The sequence below is a fragment of the Ceratotherium simum genome, chromosome 3 (genome assembly GCF_057802395.1).
Source record: "Ceratotherium simum simum isolate JZ-2026a chromosome 3, ASM5780239v1, whole genome shotgun sequence".
Classification (NCBI taxonomy): domain Eukaryota; kingdom Metazoa; phylum Chordata; class Mammalia; order Perissodactyla; family Rhinocerotidae; genus Ceratotherium; species Ceratotherium simum.
In genome coordinates this window covers 94,476,063-94,503,245 of record NC_141902.1, presented here as the reverse complement: position 1 = coordinate 94,503,245, position 27,183 = coordinate 94,476,063, and the positions used below count along the sequence as shown (strand labels likewise).

The 27,183-nt window shown below is 42.5% G+C and overlaps 1 protein-coding gene across 6 annotated transcripts in view; it reads right to left on the bottom strand.

The window, feature by feature from the left end:
- Positions 1 to 27,183, bottom strand: part of PDE8A (phosphodiesterase 8A) — a 150,049-nt gene that overhangs the window by 42,273 nt on the left and 80,593 nt on the right. For 5 of the 6 annotated variants that reach the window (XR_015551638.1, XM_087429001.1, XM_087429004.1 and 2 more), the window contains exons 4-9: positions 17,008 to 17,064; positions 16,090 to 16,144; positions 9,322 to 9,410; positions 8,189 to 8,281; positions 4,548 to 4,626; positions 2,812 to 2,949 (exon numbers count right to left, since the gene is read on the bottom strand). Coding sequence is in view for 5 of the 6 variants with exons in the window: in XM_087429001.1 (XP_087285127.1) it covers positions 2,812 to 2,949; positions 4,548 to 4,626; positions 8,189 to 8,281; positions 9,322 to 9,410; positions 16,090 to 16,144; positions 17,008 to 17,064 (511 nt within the window). In the remaining variant the exon portion in view is untranslated. The remainder of the gene's footprint in view (positions 1 to 2,811; positions 2,950 to 4,547; positions 4,627 to 8,188; positions 8,282 to 9,321; positions 9,411 to 16,089; positions 16,145 to 17,007; positions 17,065 to 27,183) is intronic. The other variant, XM_087429003.1, reaches the window with a different exon arrangement.

Here is a 27,183-nt window from a genome sequence, read left to right as displayed (position 1 = left end):
GGACAAAGAGCCCTGGTAAACCTAGGAGAAAAGAGATGGAAGAAGAGGTGAGGTGTGAAGCAGAAGAATCACAAGAGCTCAGGAAAGGAAAAGTTTTGAAAAGCTAAAGGGCTGTCAGCCACACGTCATCACCACAGATAGGCATCCGAGCAGCCAGCATTTATTCAGAGCCTACAAGACACAATTTCTGAGGGGAAAAAATTCAAAATTTCTAAAAGAGAAGAGCCAATGTAAGGCTTAGGTATCTCAGCAGATAGGAGACTATGGGTTCTAGAGCCCTGACAGAGAAGTCTTGGGGAAGAAAAGGGAGGAGAGTCAAGAAGCTTATATAGAGAGATGCAAGGAAGCAGGAGTGTGGGGGCCGAAAATCAAGGTATCTAATAGTACCAATTTTACCCAAAAGAGGAGCCATTGTCTGAGAACAATGGGCAGAGGGGGTTTGTGGAGAATGGTGTTTACAATATTCTCTGTTAGAACATCATCAGAATTTCTCCTCTGCCCCCAAGAGTATCCAACTGATCAGCACACCCAGAATTGGACACTCCAAAGCCCCCACTCCCGTCATCTAACCACTTCCTAGGTCTCTATTCAAGTTCCCAGCGCATGTCTGAACCCTCTCCACTGACCACGGTGCCACCGTTGCCCAGGGCCAGCTGACTCCTCAACAAGCCCTTCTTCTTCCTAGGGAGACTCACTCAGAAAGGCTATATAGTCTTTCACCTTAAAAAACTGCCCAGCTAAGTGGCCTGTCCTCCTGCAGTGTTGTCAGCGAACCAGCAGGTTACTGACAAATGAAAATGGCTGCTTTTCTACTCTCCCCAAGAACTCTGAAAGATACAAAACAAATAACCAGGTTCTTTTTTTTTTTTTTTTTAATTTATTTTTCCCCCAAAGCCCCAGTAGATAGTTGTGTGTTATAGCTGCACGTCCTTCTAGTTGCTGTATGTGGGACGCGGCCTCAGCATGGCCAGAGAAGCAGTGCGTCGGTGCGCACCCGGGATCCAAACCCAGGCCGCCAGTAGCAGAGCACGCTCACTTAACCGCTAAGCCACGGGGCCGGCCCGCCAGGTTCTTTTTTGAAATAAAGCAGTATAGAGGTCGATAATAAGATAATCATTCATAGTCTCTGCTCACAATAAATACAGATTTTGGAAAACAGGTCTCATGCTGTTTGAGTTTGAGGCCCTTCGTACCTGGTGCCCAACAGCATAACTCAGGAGGCAAGACACTGTCCCCACAGATCTGGTGGCTCCCAGGGCCTACAGCTGGTCCACTGAGCACCTCCCTCCCCATCTCTACCCGCTCTCCTCAGTGAGAAGGAGATGGAACGCCTCAGCACAAGTGCTGCCAGATCAAGGTGCACGAGGGCCGTCATCTCTGACTTACGCCAAGTTGAACCTCACAACAAAGCTACTGGCTGACCCGGTGGCAGCCTAGGACCTAAATGCCAGGATTGGAAGTCCATGGTAAAGCCCCCTCAAAGGCTGCTGGGCTCTGGGATGACTGCTGCTCTGCAGCCGCCTTCTGAGGATGCCTCTCTCAACTGAGGGAGGGAACACTGGATCTAACAGGATCAGTGCGCCCGAGTACCTGAGGCTCTCTTCATTAACCTCAGCCTTCATTTCTCTCTTTCCAGAGGACCTTCCACTCTCTCTAGTAAAAAAAAATCATCATCCTTGACAGAAAAGTTGAAGGCAAAATAGGATTCAAATAGAGCCCACTTTTGTTATTCCCCTGATGGTGCATCACTGGGACCTTGCAGCTGGCCTGTTCTTTCCTTGTTCTCACTGCAAGGCAAGCTTGTGTGCTCAGAGTCATGGGGAAGCAAAGGGACACAAGCCTACTCACAGTGGTTTCAAAGGGCCCAAGTGAAGTGTGGGTATAAGCTTTGTGTAGCCCTTCTGTCCCCTATGGCAGATTTCTTTTTGTGCTACAGAATAGGCACTAGCCAAATGCCACAGGGGAGGGGGCAACACTTCCACTGGGGCCTTTACAGAGTGAACAGGAGAGCAGGTAACCAATTTTTCAAATGTTTTCAATAATCAGATTAATAGCCTCTATCCAACTTCCAAAAGTTTAAAGAGCCCAGCAGTATAGACTAAGAATGATTGTAAAAAGCAGTAGCCTTTTCCCTCTCATCATATTTTAAAAACTAATAATAGTGAGGTGCTGTCAGAAGCCACTGTTCAGAGAGAGAAATAACCTTTGAGACTGAGCCTGCCTTTCTTCTGTCTGCCCTTTCAGCACAGGGTTATGTGGCTTCTCACATTACTGTGTAATGATTCCTTTTATCTGTCTGTTTTGCACCGTGGAGCATGAGTTCTCTGAGGCAGGAATTTTTGTTTTGCTCTTCTTTCTATACCAGAATCTAGTTAGTGCCTGGCACACAGCAGTCATTCAAAAAATGCTGAACAAATGGATGAGGCTCAGTGAACTGTTGGGCTCAAATGTGTTCCGAGAATGTGTCGCCTCACTGGCAATCCTTTACCCAGAACCATTTGCCAGCATCTACCACGGAGAAGATCAATTATTAGAAAGATCAACTTACTTATTACAAAGATGAAAACAATGATTTTAAGGGTCAATTAAAGTTACTCTGCTTATTGGCTAATCATATTATACACTTTCTTGGCCTCAGTTTCCTCACCTACAAAATGGGAATAATATAGCTAACACTGCCTACACTTCCCCAGACTTCTGGGAAGAGTAAGACTCAGATTACCTGGCACATGCGATGCTCAATGAATGCTAAGTCTCCTTCCTTCCCTCTTTGTTATGTGAAAGTAAAAAAGGTACTAACCTCTTACTTACCTTGCCTATCTTGATGCATGAATTTATAGTATCGAGCAAATCAGCCTTTTTTTCATTTATAGGCACTTCTGCTAATTCCTTCCCTATTAATTCACCTGACTGATAGCCCATTGTTGTTTCAAATGCAGGATTTGCATACTGGGGGGAGACAAAATAAAAAACATCAAGTGAATTAAAAGAAATTTTGAAAAGAGGACAATCAAGGGTGTGCAACTTAAGCTATCATTTTTTTCCCCCAGATAGCTCTGGAGCCTGGAGCTTACCATGGCAGTTCTAAAGCCACAAGACCACAGCCCCAGAAGAACCCTGGAGTCCGGAGAAGCCTCTGCTCCAGTGACAGCTGGGGCTTTCTGTGGTGTTCTCCTGAGGCTCCAGGGAGGGCAGTAGGCTGGCTCCCACTTAAATACCAGCAGAGGAAAGACATCCCATGGAGACAGACCCAGGGCAGTTACAAAAGGGCTGTTTAGATTATGATCTAGTGAAATAAAGTACCAGACCAGGACTCTGAAACACCAAGCTTTACTCCTGTTTAATGGGAATACAACACTTATCTTGCCTCTCTCATATGATGCAAATGAATAATGTGTTTGGAAAGCAGGCTATGAACTAGGAAGTGTTTACAAATGTAAAACTTTACAGTTAAATTTCAAACAGGACTAAAAGACTAGAAGAAAATGTATGGGAAAGATGTGCATGTGCTAACAATAATAATAAATGATGATGATAAAACAATAATTGATACTGTTTAAGGTCTGTTTTCCTTCCTTCTTTCTTTTCCTTGTTTTCCTTCCTTGCACTGTAGTAAGCACTCCTCACACATTAACTCATTTAGCCCTCAGAACATCCTTACAAGAGGCAGGTGGTTGTTAGTATTAATATTATTCCCATTTGTACAGATGAGAGAGCAGATTCAGATAGATTAAGTACCTTGCCCAAAGATGCTGAGCCAGGAAGGGGCTCAGGCTGACCGGAACCCAGTCTTGTCTGACACAAGCCTGTGCCCTCAACCACTGGCCCATGTTGCCTCTCAGGGCACCAACTTCTGAATGTCAATACCATCAACTCTTTACCAACAAAGTTGCAGCCAGATTAAACTGAAGGACTGGAGTGCTCAGAACTAACATCAAAGTGGAGCTAATTCTCAGACAAAAGGAACATTTCTCTGGCACAACTCCCTCTTTTGTTGTTATCTAAAAGTACAAGCCATGTTATCTTAAGTCACTTATATAAACCCACTTTGATAATAATGGGTAATCTGTTCAGTAATTACTAGGTTATTCAGAAATTCTGAGTAGTTTCTAGTAAATTTCTATGGTGTAAACTATCTTCCAAAACAATGAGAAAGGTGAGAGCCTACAGACCTTATGTCAGCGCCTCCTCCACATTGCAAATAGTAGTCCCCCCACAACCCCAACCCAGTAGTAATTCTTCCGGATAAAAGTCTCTCCTTGTTAAATAAATAAACAAACAAAAAAGGTGAGAACTAATAAATGCAAATATGTATTTCTACAGAATATTTTCTAGCACCTTAAGTAATTATTAGTATCTTTTCTTACCTATAGGGAACTTTTTTTAAACTACCTATTTTATAGATTTTGTTCTGATAATCCTCTAAGGAAAAACTGGTCTCTTGAACTTCAAAAAGAAAAAGAAGATCACATTGGAGGAGTTCAATCCTAAAAATCAGAACAAACAAAACCAGAAATCCAGAAGTAAAAACTTTCAAAATAACAAACCTGTATAATGTGGTCTTCACTTGTAATTTCAATTGCTTCTTGACTTTTCTCTAATGCAGTGAATATTGAGTTACAAGCCCTTTATGGGTAGAAAAAAAAAAGGACTGATTAATATAAATACTAGAAATCAAATACAACTTTGGGGTATTACATTAAGTTATTTAAATGTGTTTTCCGTCTGATTATAAAGGTAACAAATGCTAATTCAAGAAAAAGAAAGGGGGAATACTAAAAAGCATAAAGAAGAAATAAACACCTCCTGCAACTCGACTACTTGGGATTGTGACTCTGCACAATTTGGTGCCTTTTCTTCTACCCTGAGGACCAGTGGACCAGGGTGGAAGATGTGTCCGAGTTCAAATCACAGCCCTGCCCTGGCTGTGGGACCCTGGGCACATGACTGAACCTCCTGCATCTCCCTTCTCACCCTCTAAAGAGTCCTCATGAGCACCAAATGGGAGAACAGAGTCAAGAACTCTGCACAGAACCTGGTAGAAAGGGGGCAGTCAATTATCTGTAGCTATTATTTTAAACAAATTCTTTTCACAAAATTGGGATTGTTGGGATGTCTTGCACTATTCCCTGCTTTCTTCACTTAGCCTTATATCATGAGCATGCTCCCATGTCCTTAGTGTTTGAAAACACTTTTTAATTGCATAAGTAACAAAAGTTTATTGAAAAAAAATTAGAAAACACAGATAAAACAAATGAGATACCACATCATACCCTCTGGGATAGCTATGATCAAAAAGACAGATAATAACAAGTGTTGGTGAGGAACCCTCATACATTGCTGGTGAGAATGTAAAATGGTGCAGCCTCTTTGGAAAACAGTCCAGCAGGTCCTCAAATCATTAAACATAGAGTTACCATATGACCCAGCAATCTTACTCCTAGGTATATACCCAACAGAAATGAAGATATATATCAACACAAAAACTTATAGGCAAAAAGTGGAAACAACCCAAACGTCCACTGATGAACTGACGAAGGGATGAATAAAACATGGCATACCGATAAAATGGAATATTACGCAGACATAAAAAGAAATTAGGTCCTGATACATGCCATAATATGGATGAACCTTGAAAACATGCTAAGTGAAAGAAGACAGTCACAAAGGACCATATACTGTTCATGATTCTATTTATATGAAATGTCCAGAATAGGCAAATCTATAGAGAGGGAAATTATATTAGTGCTAATCTAGGGCTGGGGGCAATAAAAAGGTTCTAAAATTGTGGTATGGTTGCACAACTCTGTGAATATACTAAAAGCTATTGAACTGTGCACTCCAAATAGGTAAATTGTACAGTATGTGAATTACATCTCAATAAAGTTGTTTAAAAATAAATAAGATCAAAGCACCTGAAATCCCAACATCTAGACATACCAATTGGTGTTCTAGGCAATTTCTTGTATAAATACATATGTAATACATATATTTATAAAAATAAGATCATACTTTATAGTTTTATAATCTGCTTGTCTCACTGAACAATATACACTAATATCAAGTTTCTGTATCAATAATTACAATTCTTTATGATCACTTTAATAAATATATATTCTATTGTAAAGTTACATCATAATTTATTCAACAAATCCCCCATGACTAGATATTTAGGTTGCTTCCAGTGTTTTTCTTGTATTTGCCTCAGAAGATGAAAAAAAGAAAAAAACTGCCTACTTGTTCATAAAGTGCAGAGATAATATTAACAAACTAACAATAACAATGCTTTTACATTATTCCTGGTATTACTAAACTGTCTCGCTAAACAAGACAAAGCAGCTTAGCCAATAAAAGTTAGCTCTTATTTCTTGGCATATAAAAATCAAGAGATGGCATGTGAACTACACTTCAACAAAGATGTTATTTAAAAAAACCAAAAAACAATGAGAAGTCCCCACCTCTGAAATAACAAGCTTGGAGCAGACGCATCTGGGAGAAGCCCTACTGCGTTTTATCCTTCTTTTTTAATTTTTGCAGATCTTGTAAATAAAAAACGGTATATCATTTGCATTTGTTTGATCACTAGTGAAGCTGAACATCTTTTCATGTTTACTGGCCATTAACATCTCCTGTGAACTGCCTGATCATGTCCCTTATTTTTTCTAGTGGATGTTTTCATTTTTTAACTGATTCATCAACTCTCTTTACGTATTTAGGATATTAACCTGTCTGTCCAATATGTTACAAATATATTTTTTCCAGTTTGTTATTTGTCTAAACTTTTAACAGCATTTAAGTTTTTTTTTTAACTGTAGACAAGTTTAACATTTTTATGTTGTCTAATCAGATTCTCTTCTTTAATGGAATTTGGGTTTTATGCCATACTGAGTTTAAAAAGACTTCATCATCCAATTACATATGTTTACTTTATATTTTTAGTACCTATGCGGTTCTACTTTTTAACATTACGTCTTTGATTCACCAGAGTTTATTTTGGAGTTGGGTGTGAGATTGGGATACAACTTAATTTTCTTTCCAAATGGTTAATCAGTTGTCACAATTCCATTCACTGAAGAGTCCGCTCTTTTCTGTGTTGATTCAAATTGCTGTGTTAATCATACACTAAATTCTTAAATATACTCAAGTCTGTTTCTAGCAGTAACACAAGTTGCTTGTTAGAAGTTTTTAGTGATTTTTTTTTTTTGCTGAGGAAGATTGGCCCTGAGCTAACATCGGTGCCCACCCTCTTCTACTGTGTATATGGGACACTGCCACAACATGGCTTGATGAGTGGAGCGTAGGTCCGTGCCCAGGGATCTGAACCTGTGAAGCCCAGGCCGCTGAAGCAGAGCATGCGAACTTAACCACCACATCACCAGGCCAGCCCCTAGAGCTTTTTAGTGCATTTTAATATCTGCAGAACAAGTCTCTCTATTTCTCCCAATTCTCCAGCCCTAAATATCCCCCTTCCTTCATATTTTCATGTCTCACTTTTTAATGGACATTCTCCTTTGGCTGTCAACTGGCGCACAGAGAAGAAAGCAGGACGTGAGGACAGGCGGAAGACAAAGGACAGAGAGGGAAGCAGTGGATGGACCACAGAGAGCTGTGTAGGCCACATTTTAGAGTTGGGACTTTCTCTTGAAGGCAGTGGGGAATTGCAGAACAGAAACACAAATGGAGTTATATGAGTCTGCAGTGTGGAGAATGGACAAAGAGGAGCCAGGACTAGAGGTAGGGAGATTAACAGACAGTTTCAACAATCAAGGTAAGAGAGGATAGTGGCCTAAAGAGGAAGATGAGTAGGCATACTCCACAGACACTTAGGAAGCAAAATCAGTAAGACTTGGTGATCAACTGGGGTTAGGGAGGTGTGAAGGAGATACAGGGATTTCAGTCCAGGACCACAGGGTAGATGATGCTAAGTTCACTAAGCTAAAGTATTCAGGAAGGTCAGAGGTTACAGTAAGATTTAGGGATTAAAGAGAGACAATGATTTCAGTTTTGAAAATGTGGGTTACAACCTAAAGGACTACCTTTGTCGTTTGCTGCTTGTGAGATTTTGGATGTCAATCAGTTAACCTCCTTGGGTCTCAGTTTCTGCATCTTGATTAGACAAAATAAGCTCTAACATCACCTCCTCCTCCAAAATTCTACTCTCCTGAGAGAGGGTGACAGCCTAACTCACTGTGGGAGTGCTGCAGCCAGGCTGTGGAAGATCCAGGAGTGAGGAACGAAGCAGGCCCAAGGGCAACCATCCACCTCAAGTTTCCTTGCAAATCTGGCAACAAAAAGGAGCTCTTCTGTACACCTTACTAGCCTTGAAACATCTCTGCTTGGCAGCACTTCTTTGCTACCTCACGCTTCATTTCACTCCGTCTAGGAGGTACTTTTCTTCCCTGCATGTGGAACCCTGTGCTGGTCCCTAACTAATGTTAATACTCCAAATTCTGATCCCCTTATCTCTGCTTTGGGCATATACAAACAGAATGATTTCATTCTCCTTTGATCCCCGGTAAAGGAAATGTTAAAGAATAGACCACTCAAAAAAGAAACCTAGGATGACAGAGAGCTGCTAACTTCTTTTTTCTTCTGTCAATGTCATATAATTTTGCTAATTTTCTGCTTTTCTTGGTCTATAGGGAACTAGGTTTCTACTCATTTCACCCAAACAAAACAAAAACAAAAACCTGTTTATCAAAAGAAAATTACAAAATGCTTATTGTAGAGAAGAAAACATGTCACCTACCAGAGATAACCAAAGTTAATAGGTTGGGTATATATGTATATTAAAAGTACTTTTTCTTAAAAAACAAAACATAATTCTGTATATATACTTCTGTATCCTGCTTTTTCATTTACTAGTATTTTGTTTCTTTTTTAAAGATTTTATTTATTTATTTTACCCCCAAAGCCCCAGTAGATAGTTGTATGTCATAGCTGCACATCCTTCTAGTTGCTGTATGTGGGACGTGGCCTCAGCATGGCCGGAGAAGCGGTGCGTCAGTGCGCGCCCGGGATCAGAACCCGGGCCGCCAGCAGCGGAGTGCGCGCACCCAACCGCTAAGCCACGGGGCCGGCCCTCATTTACTAGTATTTTGAAGCCCCATCTTTAAATGTGAGTGTCCAATCGCTAACACGACCACCTGTCAGACATCTAGGCATACTCTGGAAGTCCGTATGAGGAGAGGTGCCACGCCACCACCCCATCCCATTTTAGCAGGTCAGTTACAGCCAAAAGATAGCCGCCCACAACCAAAGTCCTCGCTTGCCTCGCTGCCCTGTGTGGTGTGGTGGGCTTTCCAGAAGCGGCAGAATTACCTGAGTTTCAGCTGCGATCGCACCTCTCCAAACTCCAGCTGGAGCAGTTCGTTATAACAGGCCATGAGGCTGGGGTTTTCTATATACCTCTACAAACAGAAAGGGGATTTTGTGGATAAACAAATGTGCACCTTTAAATTATTATATATATCAATAAAAATAATCTTTTCAACAGACTTCTCAATTTGGTAACTGAAATCTAAAAAAAATACTTTCTCTTTAATGATAAACAGGAAGTGAGACATGAAAATTTATGGGTACCAAATTAGCTTTTAAAAAAACAGGGCTTAAGAATGCTTTTCTTTCAGTGCCTTGAGGTAAGAGGATTTTGGTTGTCTGCACGTCACTAGCAGACGCTAGAACACGTAGGAGGATATTTATTAACTAAAGTCCTATTTGTATTAACTTTCAGGGTGTATTCACTTTTTCTTTTTTTTTTTTTTTTTTTAAAGATTTTATTTATTTATTTTTCCCCCAAAGCCCCAGTACATAGTTGTCTGTCATAGCTGCACATCCTTCTAGTTGCTGTATGTGGGATGCGGCCTCAGCATGGCTGGAGGAGTGGTGCCTCGGTGCGCACCCGGGATCCGAACCCGGGCCGCCGGCAGCGGAGAGCACGCACTTAACCGCTAAGCCACGGGGCCGGCCCTGTATTCACTTTTTCAAGAACAGTATGTTGTCCTCTTTAAAGTTGTACAAGCTCAAGTTAAGCAAAAATACGCTCACATTTCTCTTTGCACCTATATTTCACAGAGGTTTGTAACCCCCACCCAGGCAACATTTTCCTACACTAACCTCTAACCACAGCTCAACTAAGCTGACAAAGGATGACCCTCCACAGCACAGGCACCGGCAAAGCTATGGCTTTGCCCAGTATCTCTTACTGCTGTGGACAGTAACTATTCTGTATAATAATCTTTACATGATGGAAATATCTCACAACAAAGCAAATTACATAGTTCTGAGAAGCATGGACCCATTCCACCACTGAATTATGTATTTCGTGAAGACATCTTAGAAGTCACTATGTTCTGTCACATAGTTCCATTCAGATATAAAAAATATCTGTGAACATTTACTCACTCACCCCTATTTCTGTGAACAGCTCTTGCTTTCGCCTGCTCAATACATGGGTAATAAATACTCCATCTGACTGAGGAGGAACCTGAGGCCTAAGAGGTAAGGCATATGCAGGCCACTGTCTACAAGCCAAAGCCAGACCAATGTGGGGGGGGGGGCTCCTCGTGCAGCTCCTTCTATTGCCATGGTGAAGGCAGATATCCCCGTTTGGACAAGGATCAGGGTCTTGTCTGGGTGTCAAGCAACCTAAAAATCCAGCTCCAAGTTCATGCCTTAAAAGCTGTAAGACCCTAAATGAGGCACTTAACTTACTTTCTGAGCCTGCTTCCTCACCTGCAAAACAAGACAATACTGCTCCTACCCACCGCAGATGTCCATGAGAACCAAGAAAGATGATGGGAGAGGCACACTAACTGCAAACTGCTGCACCAACATAAAGCTCAGTGACTGCTGTCCCCTGGGAGGGAAGGCAAGGACTACTGGCCATGGGCATGATGGTCCCCATGCCTGCAGGCCAAAACACAGCCATTCACCCACAGAAGTCTGAGAGAGGTGACATGCCTACCAGTTCCCACCTACTGAGAGGGGAGGAGAGCGCTGGCCCTGCCGCTCACTCCTCAGTCAGCCATGACCCCACAGGAACACCCAAGAATCCTGCCCATCTGTTGATCAGACAGGAATAGGGAGGAGAGATTGCTGGGCATAGTGCTGTGCCACTGCCAGCAGACAACGGGTGGGGGACTTAACATGGACAGGGGGTCCTCGGCTGTCCAAGGGCTTGGCTGGTCTCACCTGCTCTGCAGGCGAGATCTTGGGACATGGAGACACGAGTATCTATACAATTCAATAAGTGGCCTCCCATGCATGCAATCAGATTTTTCATTGGATATGAATGTATATATCCAAATTTATTTACCCCAAAGGTGGAAGTCAAGGTTAAAAAACCAGCACATGTGACTAAATGTATAGCATCTTGCTCCCACTGTCTGCCCCTCCCCCTCACTCTCTCTGCTTTGCTCTGTGGGTCTAAACATCCCACCTTCCCTGCCCTTCTCCAACTTTAAATATGTCCCAAGGATTCCACGAGGCATGGAGGATGGAGAAGGGCATGAGGCCCAGGGATCCTCAGGAAATAGACTGCTATTCCCTCTCCTCACCCCAATGCATCCCACGAGAGGGGCTGGGGCCACAAATCCTGTAGACTCCTGAGATGACTTGACCTCACTTTCAGAGAATATCACAGCCACCTTGCCGGGCCCCAACCAGTGGTTCTCAACCCTTGGCTGCATATTACAACTACCCTCAATCTTAAAAAGTAACACCAAGGTACAGACCCCTCCCACATCAACTGAAAACAGACTCTCTAGGGAAGCTTTTCATGGGATTCTAATGCACACCAGCATTGAGAGATACCAAACCCTAACCTTTGAGATTTTAGTCAGCAAATGCTCAAATGCCAAGTACAAGTGAGAAGGCAAGCAGGTCTCCATCCACCCTGAAATCTTGAACTATGGCTAATCCACAAAACAGCTGACCGCTCCCTGAATACCAGAAATCTCACTGTAGTGTAGGCTTTCAGTTCTAGGGCCGGGCTCAAGCCTTGGCACCACTGCCTACCAGCCATGAGATGTGGGAGAATCACCTTCCCTCTAAGTCTAGACACTCTGCTCTGTCACCGTGCCCTCTGTCACTTTAGTATCCTTTTGTTATCTGAAGGTACGGGACCCTGTATGACAAGATTAGTTAGCACTTGTGGTCTCTGAGGACTGGTCACCCACTTGGATTCGTCACCAACAAAATGGTGAGCCTGCTGCTACATCTGTATTTCATAAGTCACATACCTCCAAAATGACTATTTTAAAGCTTTTGTGCTTTTTGCATAGAAGTGTTCTCACAGGGACATGCAACTAAAAGTGGTTCCAGCAAACGCTTCAGGGTATACCTTGATTAAGAGGTCTGGGTGACAGGGCAGGGAGTGTGTGTGTGTCAGTTACTTTTGAATTTTCAAGTTAGCTTCACGATAACTCAATTACACTAAGAAAATATAAGGACCATGGTTTACTAGACCTTCTACCAGGATACTCTTTCCAGTCCACGCATCTGTGCTGATGGACCTCCTTGTGGAGAATTTCAAACACAGCACTTACCAAACACACAAATTTCCACCACTGCATCTATGCTATGCTCTTTCAAAGAGATCTCAGACAAACATAAAGTTTAATGACTTCTGGGAGATGTAGGTAAGCAAATAACCCAAGGCAGGGTGAATAATCTATCCCTCAAGTTTCACTAGAAAGTGGAAGCTTGTAAGGTCCTTGTTAAAAAGAACAGCCAGTTTTGCAGCCTAAGAGTAACAACATAAAGAGCTTCAAAGTAACCTGGGAAAGTTTTTTCCTTGTATGAATGCTTTCCCAGGCAGCTTAGGGAGGGATGACCTACAGATCCACTGGGAATACTGATCTACAACTTCCAACCTGGGATTCTGTCCTTAAAGGAATACTCTCCTTCACGCCGGCTGACTTGGTGATTCTCATACAATCTAATATGGATTACTGGAGGTCAGGGAATGGGGGTAGGTGCCGACGTGTGCGCATGTTGTGGGGTTTGTCAAAAAAAGGAGAGAACCACAAAACTATGTAATAATGATAGTCTAATGTGTGCTTTTTACATAAAATTGTGTGTGTATAAAATAAAATCTAAAGTTCCACCTTATCTGATAAGAATATTGGAATTCCTGTGTTTTTTTTGCCTGCATTTACTTGCTACCTCTTTGTTCTTCTACTGTTAAGCTCCTTTTATCACTTTGTCTTTATAAACGTCATATAATTGTATTCTTGCAACCCAATCTAACAGCCTATCTTTTTCGTTTGTTTGTTTGTTTATTTATTTTTTCCCCCAAAGCCCCAGGAGATAGTTGTATGTCATAGCTGCACATCCCTCTAGTTGCTGTATGTGGGACGTGGCCTCAGCATGGCCAGAGAAGCGGTGCGTGGGTGCGCACCCGGGATCCAAACCTGGGCCGCCAGCAGCGGAGTGCGCGCACTTAACTGCTAAGCCACAGGGCCGGCCCAAACAGCCTATCTTTTAATGGGAGAATTCAACCCATACACATGCACTTGACTTTACTCCTTCCATCTTACTTGGTGTTTATGACTGACTTCACACTGTTTCCTCTTCCTTGTGTCTGCCAGTTTGATCAAGTTGCTGTAAATTCCATATTTCCTCTTGTTAATTTGAAAGTTTTATTAAACTTTTCTGTTCTACTAATATTTACCTTCCTTTTTACTGATCTCTAAAGCAGACATACATTTCTTTACTATTATTTGAAAACAAGACACCCATTACCCCCACAACAAAGTATCTCCTACAGAGTGATGCTCTAGTCTGCACATTTCCCACAAAGATGAAAACTTCAGAATACCTTCACTGCCCACCCCCATTCCACGTCTGCCAGATAAGGCGATGAGAATGCTTTTACTTCCACCTCCTCCCCACAAACATTGACGACACCTAGGGTTTGCTAATCTCATCTAGATTTTAAATACTGAGTTATTATTAAAATTTCTCTTTTGGTATGTCCCTTCTGCTAGAAGAGTATTACACACTCCAGTCTATATTTTTCCATTTAGGTCTAATTTTATACATAGATAAATACATAGTATATATTGTTTAGCTATCATGTTACACGATTATGTATAAAGACATATTATACATTATATACACATATCCACACCTGTGTATGTACATACGTAGAAAAAAAAAGGAGAGCTAGAGAAAGAGGGAGGCAGTGGGAGAACATCCACTGCTCACTCCTTTTCCTCTCCCCATCCTCCCTCATCTTAGCTTCTGTTCTGGTTCATGTGTTGTATGGCTAGAGTCCTTTCTCAGACATTTTCCTCAGACAGGGCTCTTGGGGAAATATAGCTCTGAATTTTATGTATACCCCCAAAAGGAGTATCTATTCTGCTGTGAAAGGTCAACGGTTACTTGGCTGGATGTGTGATCCTTGGGTTGTAGTCCTTCCCTTGCTGTAATCTCTAACCGAAGTGCACACTGTTATTACTGTTTTATACAGTAAATATGTGTTTATATTTACCCATATTCACCATTTTCATGCTCTTCATTCCTTCTCGCATTTCAGACCTTCCACTGGGATTCACCTTCCTTCTGCTTGAAGTACATCCTTTAGAATCTCCTTGTGAGGATCTGCTAGTTACAAACTCTCCCAGTTTCCATATTTCTGAAAGTCTTTATTTCACTCTCATTTTCGAAAGATATTTGTGAGAGGTATAACATTCTAGGTTGGAGGTTATTTTCTTTTATCACACTGAAAATATTATTTCACTGTTTCCTATTTTCCATTTCTGCTGCTGAGAAGCTAGTCGTTAGTCTGTCATTCTTTTGAAGGTAATCTTTCATTTTTTGTTGATTTTAAGATCTTCTCTCTCCTTGTTTTGTTTGTTTGTTTTTTCACTACAATGTGTCTTCTTTTTATTCTACTTTGGATTTGCAGGAATTTTTAAATCAGTGGGCTACAGTCTTTCATCAGTGCTGGAAAATTGTCTTTAAATATTACCTTGCCCCATTCTCTCTCCTGTCCTTCTGGAACTCCAGTTATGTATATGCTAAACCTATACTCTCTATCCTCCACATTTCTTAACCTAACTTATTTTCTATTATTGTATCTCTGTGCTACATGCTGTATAATTTCTTCTGACCTACTGTCTAAGTTTTAAAGTTTTCAGTTATTATGTGTTCATTTCTCAAAATTCAATTATGTTCTGCTTAAAATTTGCTATGTCACTTTTATAGTTTCCTATTTCTTGCAGATATTTCCAAGCTTGTCTTTTATTTCTTTACATATAATAAACATAACTGCTTTATAATTCATGTCTGATCATTCTAATATCTGACGAGTGTGAGGGTCTATTTCTGCTTTTTTCCCCTACTAGTTCTCACTTGCAATGCCTTGGCTCCTTGGGGACTGGGCAGCTCTGACTGAGTGCTGCCGGCTGCCCTTGAACAATTATTTGCAGAAATTCTCTGAGGCCAAAGACGAAGGCATCTTCCTCTGGAGAGAATCTGTATTTGCTTCTGCCAGGTACCTAGGAGTACCACCATCCAGATCCACTTTAAACTAAATTCATGGCTGAGGTTTCTTGATTACCTCGTTGATATAAATTTGGGCTACAAATCTGCCCCAATGTCAGCCTTACATTAGTTCTCTCCCTCACGATTCCCAAGGCTTATTGGCAACCAGCTGACCAAAGCCTTCAGAAGCCTTTTGGCTTAGCAGAGTCCAATAAATCAGAGCTAGGGGTGGAGAGAAAGGGAGCCATATTTGGGTTGCCTTATTTCCAGAATCCTTGAATTGGCTTTAAAGTCACATGCATACATGTCAACATTATAATAACACATCCTATGGTATAACTTTTAATGAGTATTTCATTAAAGGAGACTTTATTATGTTTAGATGACTTCAGCAGGCATAGTTTTGAGAGACTAAGAAAGGGGAGTGTTGCAGATTATTAGATTACCAGGTTATAAAGTTAAACCAAACTGTAACACAGCACAAGGACAACAATTTTTTTTCTTCAAATTAATTCAAAACTTTTGCTGGCTCTGAACTAAGATAAAATAATTTCTCATGCTGAATTATACTTGCGTAACAAAGAAGTGGGTACATACTCTTGTAAAGCCAGCAGCAATGAGGGGCATTACAGGTGATTCTTCTCTATCCACCCTTCAAAAGAACATAGTAAATGGTTAGAGATAGTTTTTATCAATTACATGTCATCTCCTTAACTATTCACTAATTTACATAATACTATGACTGTCATATAATGAGTACTTTTAGACGAATTAGATTAATATACAAGTCAAAAATATAAAGTTGAAAATAGTTTTCTGTTTTAGTTTCATATTTAGCTTTTTGGCAGTATATATTAATACCTGAAATACAGAGATTACACTAACAATCAGAATACAGGAGTAACCATATATCTACTTGATATCTAAAAAATTAAATTAAATTAAATTAAATTAAATTCTTTCCTATTTTCTTCTACTTCCAGTCTATTTAAAAATAAAAAATCCCTTCTTCACCCAAAGCTCAAGAAAAAAGTTTAAAGAACACAGAAATATTTCTTCTATCTATAAAAATGTATAAGCTAAATAATATTTATTTGAATACTGCCCTTCTCCTCACATATTTCTATTCTTTCCTTACCTCCAATTTAAGGATGAAATATAAGATTTCCCCCATTTATGTATACTTCAAATCTTCATAGATATTTAGAGTTAGAAGGCCCTAGGAAGATACCTCTCGAAAACATTCATACTTTTAGGAATGGAATTCTCTGGAGGTTTGCCTATTTCTAAAGTTAAAGGCAGTCCAAAATCACAAAACCTAGCATGAGAGTTGAAACTCCTGCCATGAAGGTAACTGGGAAAGTGAAAGAAAATGAGAAAGAACAAAGAAGAAAAGGCCAAACTAAAAAATGCCATGCCTGTCCCAGCCTACAAGCTGTTATTTGGGCCTCTGTTAAGAGCAAGCATTACAGTGACACTTGAATTTCAACATCGAAAAAAAAAATGAAAGCTTACCTGCGTACTACACCAATAATAACTGTATTTTCTGAGAGTTCTGATGATCTGATAGACCTTTAAAAAAAAAACCAAATTTTAAAATAAATTTAAAGTAATTCTTAAAAAAATAAATACACTTAATTTTTTAGAACAATTAAAGTTGGAGGAGAGGTACAAGGGAGAGCGAAAGATCCCTTCACCTGGATTCACCTTCTTGGCTACTTGATCTTTCTCTCTTTGGGGGACAAACTCCTCATCAATGGACTGTGGTAACCCAACAATTATGGGGTACAAATGTAACAGCTGAGACGATGTGCCTTCTACTTGTCAACTTAAATTGTTTCAGGTGGAGAATTTTCCCCACCTTGGGCTTACACGAGAGAGGTTATTCGTCTCTTCCTATCAAAAGGAAATGCAAGTTTATGTGTATTACCACATGCTGATGGCTATGATTACAGTGGGGATGAAGAATCCCAAGGGTCAGCTCTCCACTACATTCTAAGCAGTACAAAGAAGAGTTCCTAGGTAGAATGCAGGCAAAAACAATAACAACAACTCAAAACTAGGAAATGCAAGATATTCTTATCAGTCAGAAAGAAGAGAATCAACAGCTGATAGAAAAGGTTAAGAATGCAGGACTGAGGCCGGCCCCGTGGCTTAGCGGTTAAGTGCGTGCGCTCCGCTACTGGCAGCCCGGGTTCGGATCCCGGGTGCGCACCAATGCACCACTTGTCCAGCCATGCTGAGGCCGCGTCCCACATACAGCAACTAAAAGGATGTGCAACTATGACATACAACTATCTACTGGGGCTTTGGGGGGAAAAAAAGGAGGAGGATTGGCAATAGATGTTAGCTCAGAGCCGGTCTTCCTCAGCAAAAAGAGGAGGATTAGCATGGATGTTAGCTCAGGGCTGATCTTCCTCACAAAAAAAAAAAAAAATGCAGGACGGGTTGAGAAAAGTAGAAGACACTGCTCCACTGACATTAATCAAGGAGTATGAGACTCCCCACAGAGAGTAACTTCAACTCTTCTAGACAAGCAGCTTCCCAGGAAGCCACGGGGAATGAAAATCCAGCCAAGAGATCAGAGAGGGCAGAAATAAATGTGACACAGGGAGTAGGAGAAGGAAAAGAAACTGCTCCATTGGTGATATGCAACAGCTGTGAACTCATCCTGCTCTGGGGGAAGAAAGCAGGACTCTCCGGAGAAGAAGAACCAGGCCACAGGAAGAGGGAGGAACTCAGCCCGTGGACTGAAAGGAAGACAATCACATGGGAGGGTGACTTCAGAAGGAGTGGAATGGAGGGACCATACCCAGACTGCCTCAGCTAAGTCGGAAGTGTGCTGGCCTCCTGGAGAATGTGTCCAGGATGGGACAGAGAACAGCCAAGATTTACTGCATCACTTCAGTTCTGCTAGTTCAAGAAAGAGAACCGCTTCTGAATCACAGAACACAGAAAATAATCTGAGTGACTATTTCTCATTTCTCCTAAGGACAGTATATAACATAACTATTCCAGATGCATAAGAGAAGTTAATTCATCATATACAATGGATGCCTCAGTTTTGGCAAACTTCTTCAGTAAAGGGCCACATAGTAAATATTTTAGGCTTTGAGGACCATACAGACTCTGTCACAACTATTCAATTCTGCCGTTGTGGCATGAAAGCAGCCAAAGACAATGCAGAAATGAACGGGCAGGACTGTGTTCCCCTTTGCCCACCCCTGCCTTAGAGCACCGGGGCTTAATTTTCTCATGGAACTCAGGCTGACAACGGCTTAGAGTCTAATGATAGACGCAGACTAGATCTGGGGTAGGGAAATTGCTAAGGGAGGGAAAACAGCTCTAGGGACCAGCCAATCTCTCTCATGGGCCACATAGCTCACACCTTTCTCTCAACATTTCTGCTCTTCCCAGTGTCCACTCTACTCCTCCAGCTTCTATCTGCCTATCCTCTCCAGAAAGAGCTATAAGGGCACCGCACGGCTCTACTGCAAGAGACTTCTCAACAGGTCACTGCAGGGCTTGCTGACCAGGTGCCAATCTCTTGTCCAACCGTGGTCTTCCTGCCTGCAGAATAGCCAAGCTCACCCTCTTGGAGAAGAGGCCATGGAAGGGCTGTTTAAGCTTGGAAGAGTGACTGGCAGGGCAGACACTCACACAGACAAGGCCAGTTCACTTTTCAAACCTGTTGGCTAATAGGTTTGAAAAGCTAGCACTAATCTTAAACAGGGAACGAGAGACATGGACTCACAAATGGTATTTCCACGACTTCTTAGGACACTGTACTTGTTCTTGTGTTTATATTTCAATCATATCACAAAGATTTAGAGGGAGAAAAGGCAAATTTAAGTATGCAGCCAGCCATCTCAAACCAGCTCTCATCTTTTTCAAGGAAAAACAGAGATCCGAGCAGTATAAGAGCAAGTGGACAACCATGCAGGTGAACTCAGTAAGTAGTTTTGGATGACCTACTAAGGACAAAGTGGAAGGAAAGACCAGGTTTACCTGGAGATAAGCCGATCCCTGCAAAGGAGGTCTAACACTGTATAACAAGGCAGAGGTGTACTCTAGACTTTTTTTGGCCCATAAGAAGGAAGCATTGGCTAGAAAACAGAAATGACAGGAATGTGGGTTGAAAAATAACACCCTTTACTTTAGAATTCATGAAAACTGAGAAAGAAATCACCTGGCATCATCAAAAGGTACACCCAGAAATTCGGAAGGCAGATTTCTTTCAAGTGAGAAAAAAGATGGGGCAGGAGTTTGTAGCACAAGATTCTGAAAGGCTACACAAGCATATTGGGAAGCTCTCCAAATCACACTACCTGGTCTATCATTAGGATTTGATTTGGTTATGCATAAGAAAACTCCAAAGAATAGTGGCTTAAACTAGATTTGTCTCCCACATAAAAGAAGTGCAGAGGTAGGCAGTCCAAGGCTGCAATGGCACTTTGAAGCATCAGGAACCCAGCTCCCTCCATCTTATGTTTCACAATTATTGTCTGTACATGGTTTCTTCCTCATGGTCCAAGATAGATGCTGAGCTCAGCCATAATATCCACATTTCAGAGAGCCGGAAGAAAGGCATGCACTCTCCCTTCAAGGATACTTTCCAGAAGATGCACAAGACACTTTCACTGGCCACCTGCAAGAAAAACTAGGGAAAGCAGTATATTTTCTAGGTGGCCATGTGCCCAGGTAAACACTACAAATTCTATTATTAGGAAAAGAGTAGAAATGAGTACTGGGGGCAACTACCAGTCTCAAGGCACACTAGGCAACTCCAAATAATTCTGATGATGGTCTCGACACAAAACTGGAAAAAAAGCCACATGACAGCAGCTTACTAAAAGGACATAACAAAGCCCTTTAATGAGTTACATTTTAAAAAAGCACAACTCCATTACTTGTACTTTGCCACTGTTCCCTCTGCCATGTGGAATGAGTTTCAGATTAAAAAGAATGGAATTTACAACGGTAAAAAGGATCTGCAGACCAAGTTGAATCCAGAGATTATATGAAAGCCTTGGCACTCTGAGTTCAATCTTGTTTCTGCATTCAACATATATTTCAATTTTGTTAATGCATTTTGGGTTTCCATGCAGAGCTTTACTTCCTCTATCTCTCTTTATCAAATCTTCCCTTTCATTACAGAGCCCTGCTCCTGTTACACAAAGGAATGTTTCTTCATTTCTTCTGACTACACTAAGCATATGTCTTTTAAAAGAATCTTCAGTTTCTCATAGAAAATAATTTTTTGTCTTTAAGGCTACTCTTTTCCCCTCCACAGTCTGGCAGCTTTTTACAGGCCCCCTTCTTTATCCTATTCATTCATCCTTGAATGGGAGCAACATCAAGGCAGGCCGAGAGTCTGCAGCAGAGAGGGTCAGAGGAGTCGCCCTTGTACCCCTTGGCTAGACCCTTGGCATCAACAGCCATCCTCCTCTTAGGTCTGGGCCTGCAGATCAGGTCAACAAGAGCGAGTTCATGCTCAGAGAGCACTGCCAGCAGGCATGCATGGTCTGCTGCACAGAGTGGACTCCCGGCCTGCTCTCTCCCATTCTCTAGCTAAACCTCAGAATTGATGCAGTTTGCTGTTTTGAAATTGCAATATGTGAAGGATTGTTTCCAGGCCCCTTATGCCTCCATCTCTTCTTACAACATGATAGGAAAAACCACATCTCTGTCTATCTCCCTCTGCTCCCTGTCTTGGGCTTCCTAGTGGAAGTAGAAAGTAAAGAATGAAGAGACAGCAGGGGCTAGAGGCAGGCCTCTGGCCAGCTCACAGAAGTGTTGGTGCTCAGCTGAGAGTGAGCCATCTGTTTCCCAAGTCAGTGTAGCACCAGCATCCCAGGCTCAGCAAGATACAGTAGGAAGGAAGCAAAGCCCCACTCCCTTTGGGGCCATCGGTAATTCAGCTTCAGAGATTGAAGTGTGCAGTGGACATTCCAGGCACAGGCTTCTTTATTAGCCCCACAGTAGAAGAGATACAGTGGGAATCCCTGTTCTTTTCTGTTCTCCCAGCTTCTGACATCTCTGTCATCTCATCCTTGGTTTTTTAATTGCTGTGGTCAGTTTTTGTCTCTTTTGTTACCTTCATAGGTTTTTTGATAGGAAGTTGGGAGGAGGCACTGATATCAGGCACCACACAAGATGGCCCATAACAGCCTCACAACTGGTTGGCTTGCCTCAGCTCCTTCTGTCTTCCACTCCGTTCTCAAGTTGGCAGCCAGAGTGACCTTCCATTCTACTCTTGATGCTCTACTGTACAGAATACGTCAGTGTCTCAGCTGCCTACAGGGTTAAGTCCAAAGGCTTTGGCTCAGCACCCTCATGATCAGGCTCACGTCTGCTGCTCCAGCCTCACTGAGCCACGTCCTATACCTGCCTGATCCAGCAGCCATCAAACACCATGCAGAGGAGACCTGGACACCCTGCCTGTTCCTGCACATGCTGTTCCCTCTACCTGGAATGTTTTCTCCACCTTCCTTCCTTTCACAACTCCTGCTCAGCCTTCAGGACTCAACCCAAATATCCTCCTTGACAAAGGCAGCCACAGCCCTTTGTATATACCTCCTCTGTGGGCATTTATGGGACTGCTGTACTGAAATCACTTCCTTGCCCTGCCAACTAGAGCATTAGCTGCTCAGAGGCAAGAACCACGTCTTATTCACCTATGCAGTAGCTTCAGTACCAAATACAGTGCACAGAACTGAGAAGACTTGCAAAGTAGGGTTCCTCAACCGATGGATTTAGAAACATCACAGACAATTTGGCCTTCAGTAAGGCATCTGATAAGGAGTGTCAGGAGTTCCAAATGTCTCTAATAGAGTTACAGGTGAACGCTAGTCGTTTAGACAAGTCAGCAACTGATGACAAACTCTTCACAGGTGGTGTTGATTAGGTATCCCAAAAGGAGGATGAAGGGAAGGACAGAGCTCTGCCAGGGCTAAGGTCTATGAGCTGTGTAGGTCAGTGGAGAGAGAGAGGGCAAGCAGGGTCAGGAGGGAGAGCCTGGAAAGATTCCTCGAAGGAAGAGTCCATAGTGGGCAGGCACCCTTACACGGATGATCTTAAGGAAGATAAACCAGGTAAAGGCCAGAACCAAGGTGAAACTGACTTAGGAAAATAAATCAGGGCCCGCTCTTGCCTGTATAAAATTCAGTACAAATGGCATAAGGACCATTGCCCCGCCAAAATCCTCAGCCAACAAGATGGAGATGATGTGGTAAAACACAGCAAGCGAGAAAGACTTGAGATTCTCAGCCAGAGCTATGACACAACCATCGGGAAACGAACGTGATTGGGGGCTGCATTTGTAGAGGTCTGCTCTCTGGCTAGCATAGGAGAGATGACTGTTCTGCTCACTCCTCATTGGTCCATCCAAACCTAGTGTGAGCTTTTCGGTTCTGGAGCCATGCTTGTAAGAGCTATCAACCAGAAGAGGGTACTCAGAAGCAGCAGCCTTGATGGGGCTGGAATATGAAACCATACTCTGTGAGGAGCTTCTGACAGCAGTGAGGATGTGCTCCATCCAGAAAAGACAATTCCTATCCTCGAATGCTGGGAATCTGGGCAAGGGGACTAGACTTGTTCGAGTGACCCTGTGGGCCAAATCTGGACAAAGTTGGGCTCAACATGAAGGAGAACTTCTGAAACTCAGAGCTTTGCCTTGGGAAACCCTAAACCCCCAGCAGAGGCTGGACGGGGGGTGGTGGGGACTTTGTAGAGGACACGCACACATGACAGTCTATGTTTCTCTAAAACCACATATTAAGCGAGAGGAAATCAAGATGGCGGCGTAGGCAGACTCCGAACTCACCTCCTCCCACGGACACAACAGACTTACAACTATTCTTGGAACACTTACACCTGAGAGAGAACTGAAAACTGGATAAGAGGAAGCCCTAAAACAAATGACAATCCTGACTGAGGTGGAAGAGACAGAAATTTCCTTCTGGAGAGAAAAAAAAGCCACCTTCACAAGCCACAGGGCTTCACGGCCACTCGAGCAATCCAAAGGTACACAGCCTTCCCTGGAGGAGTGGGGGACCTGACCAGGGAGCAGTGCCACTATAAGCATTTTTTGGATCCAGCACAACCGAGACGAGTGTCATAATATCTGGCTTTGCTGGCAACTAACAACAATGGGGAACACCCCCCAGAAAAGCTGGGACATAAAGAAATTAAAGCCAGCTCTTAAAGGGCCCACGCACAAATTCACCCATTTCGGAAAGCAACCTAAAATCACCCGAAAGAAAAGTGCACAGTCCTATGGTGAAGAGACTCCTCTGATAGGCTCTTGGTGCAGCTCGGTGAGAGGTGAGACCTCTCCAGGGACTGAGACATTGGCAGAGGCCATTGTTATGACCTGGTACAGGTGTGCTGACACAGACGCTGTCAGACACCATTGGAGTTCTTCCCCTGGCCTGCTAGCCCAGGGTCTGCCCCACCCACTAGAGTACTGATTTAATCCAGCTCAGCCAAACCAAGCAGCCTGCCCTAGGGACTGGCCCCACCCAACAACAAGCCCTCAGGCAACTTGTGGACCTCACAGGATAGGTGCCTGGATTCTCTGCAGCCTGGTGAGTGGGTCCACTTCCATTGGGCAGGGCACGCACAAGGGATGCGCAGAGTGTGTGGAGTGCGTGGGGCTTCTGCCGTGGGGCAACTGGGTCCGCTTCAGCGGGTTGGGGCACACAGGGCAGGTCTGCATTGACAGTGTGTGTGGCTCTGTGGGTGGTGGGGCTTGTCAGCTGCAGAAGACTTGCGCTCCTCAAAAAGCCACATAGGGGATCGGCCCCACTTTCTAAAGTCTGAAACAACTGGGTGCACCAATCCTCAGAGAGCTGATAAGAGCCTTGCAGACCAGAGGCCTATAGCAATTGTAAGCCCCCAAGCCTTAAAACCAGCCACACTGGGGGCCTACTCACTTAACAGAAAAACTGCAACAGGAATGTGCTATTAGACCTTGCAGCCAACTGTGCTGGGGCTCCCCAAACCTAATAAAGAGACTGAAGGGTCCACAACGACCACACACAGCTGAGCATTACAACCAGCTGGCCAGGGGGACAGCTCAGCCTCCCTGGGCACCTACAGCAAGAGCAACCCTGGCACGACAGAAGGACACACGTAGCCCACACAGGGTCACTCCTGGAACATTTGGAACTGGTGATGAGAGGGAAGCACACTGCTGGGCCTCATAAGGCATCACTTATATAAGGTCACCTCTCCAAGATCAGGAGACATAGCTGACCTACCTAATACACAGATAAAGCACAGAGAAAGAGGCAAAATCAGGAGGCAAAGGAATATGTTCCAAGTAAGTGAAAAGGACAAAACCCCAGAAAAGGAACTAAATGAAACAGAAATGAGCAATCTACCTGACAAAGAGTTCAAATAAAGAGTCATAAGGATGCTCACTGATCTTGGGAGAAGAATGGATGAACTCAGTGAGAACATCACCAAAGAAATGGAAAATAAGCAATCAGAAATGAAGAATACAATCCTGGAAATGAAAAATTCACTAGAGGGACTCAAAAGCAGAGTAGATGATACAGAAGAACAGATCAGTGAGCTGAACGAAAGGCTAGAGGAAATCACCCAAGCTGAACAGATAAAAGAAAAAAGAATTAAAAAGAGTGAGGACAGTCTAAGGGACATCTGGGACAACATCAAGGACACTAACATCCATGTTATAGGTATCCCAGAGGGAGAAGAAAGAGACGAAGGGGCAGAGCTATTTGAAGAAATAATAGCTGAAAACTTTCCTAACATAAGGAAGGAAACAGACATCCAGGTACAGGAAGCACAGAGAGCACCAAACAAGATAAACCCAAAGAGGCCCAGACCAAGACACATCATAATTAAAATGTCCAGAATTAAAGATAAAGAGAGAGGGCCGGCCCTGTGGCTTGGTGGTTAAGTGCGCGCGCTGCGATGCTGGTGGCCCGGGTTCGGATCCCGGGTGCGCATCGAGGCACCACTTCTCCGTTCATCCTGAGGCCGAGTCCCACATACAGCAACTAGAAGGATGTGCAGCTACGACATACAACTATCCACTGGGGCTTTGGGGGGAAAAATAAAATAAATAAAATCTTTAAAAAAAAAAAAAAAAAAGATAAAGAGAGAATCCTAAAAGCCACAAGAGAAAGGCAACAAGTTACATTCAAAGGAATCCCCATAAAGCTATCAGCTGACTTCTCAGCAGAAACCTTACAGGCTAGAAGAGAGTGGCACAATATATTTAAAGTGCTAAAAGGAAAAAAACCTAGGGGCTGGCCCCGTGGCGTAGCGGTTAAGTGCACACACTCCGCTGCTGGAGGCCCGGGTTCAGATCCCAGGCGCCCATGATGCACTGCTTGTCAGGCCATGCTGTGGCGGCGTCCCATATAGAGTGGAGGAAGACAGGCACAGATGTTAGCCAATAAAGGCCAGTCTTCCTCAGCAAAAAAAAGGAGGATTGGCAAGGATGTTAACTCAGGGCTGATCTTCTTCACAAAAAAAAAAAAAGGAAAAAACCTATAGCCAAGAATACACTACCCAACAAGGTCATCATTCAGAATGGAAGGAGAGATAAAGAGTTTCCCAGACAAGTAAAAATTAAAGGAGTTTATCACCAAGAAACCAGTCCTACAAGAAATTCTAAAGGGACTTATTTAAGGGGGAAAGAGAAGACCACAAGTAGGAAAAAATTATCTATTTCCATGATAAGAGGGTAATGGATAAAAACGCATAAAAAAGACGTTAGATATGTTATCAAAAACATAAAATGTAGGAGGACAGGAGTAAAAGAGTAGAGCTTTTAGAAAGAGGTCAAACTAAAGAGACCATCAACTTAATATAGACTACTATATATGTAGGTTATTATATATGAACCTCATGGTAATCACAAACCAGAAACGTATAATAAATACACAAAAAATTAAGAGAAAGGAACCCAAACATAATACTAAAGAAAGCCATCAAACCACAAGGGAAGAGAGCAAGAGAAGAAGAAGGGAACAGAGAACTACTAAACCACCCAGAAAAAAAGTTAAAAAAGGTATATACTTATTAAAAAGGTATATATTTACTACTTTAAATGTCAATGGACTAAATACTCCAATCAAAAGGCAAAGGGCAGCTGACTGGATAAAAAAACAAGACCCATATATATGCTGCATACAAGAGACACACTTCAGACCTAAAGACACTCACAAACTGAAAGTGAAGGGATGGAAAAGGTACTCCACGCAAATGGCAATGAAAAGAAAGCTGGGGTAGCAATACTTATATCAGACAAAATAAATTTTAAAACAAAAACTGTAACAAGAGACAAAGAAGGGCATTATTACATAAGGATCAAGGGAACAATCCAACAAGAGGATATAACACTTGTAAATATCTATGCACCCAACATAGGTGCACCTAAATACATAAAGCAATTGACAGACATAAAAGGAGAAATAGACAAATAGTAGGAGACTTTTAACACTCCACTTACACCAACGGATAGATCATCCAAACAGAAGATCAATAAGGAAACATTGGCCTTAAACAACACACTAGACCAGATGGACTCAGTAGATATATACACAACATTCCATCCAAAAACCAAAGAATACACGTTCTTTTCAAATGCACATGGGACATTCTCCAGGACTGATCACATATTAGGCCATAAAACAAGTCTCTATAAATTTAAGA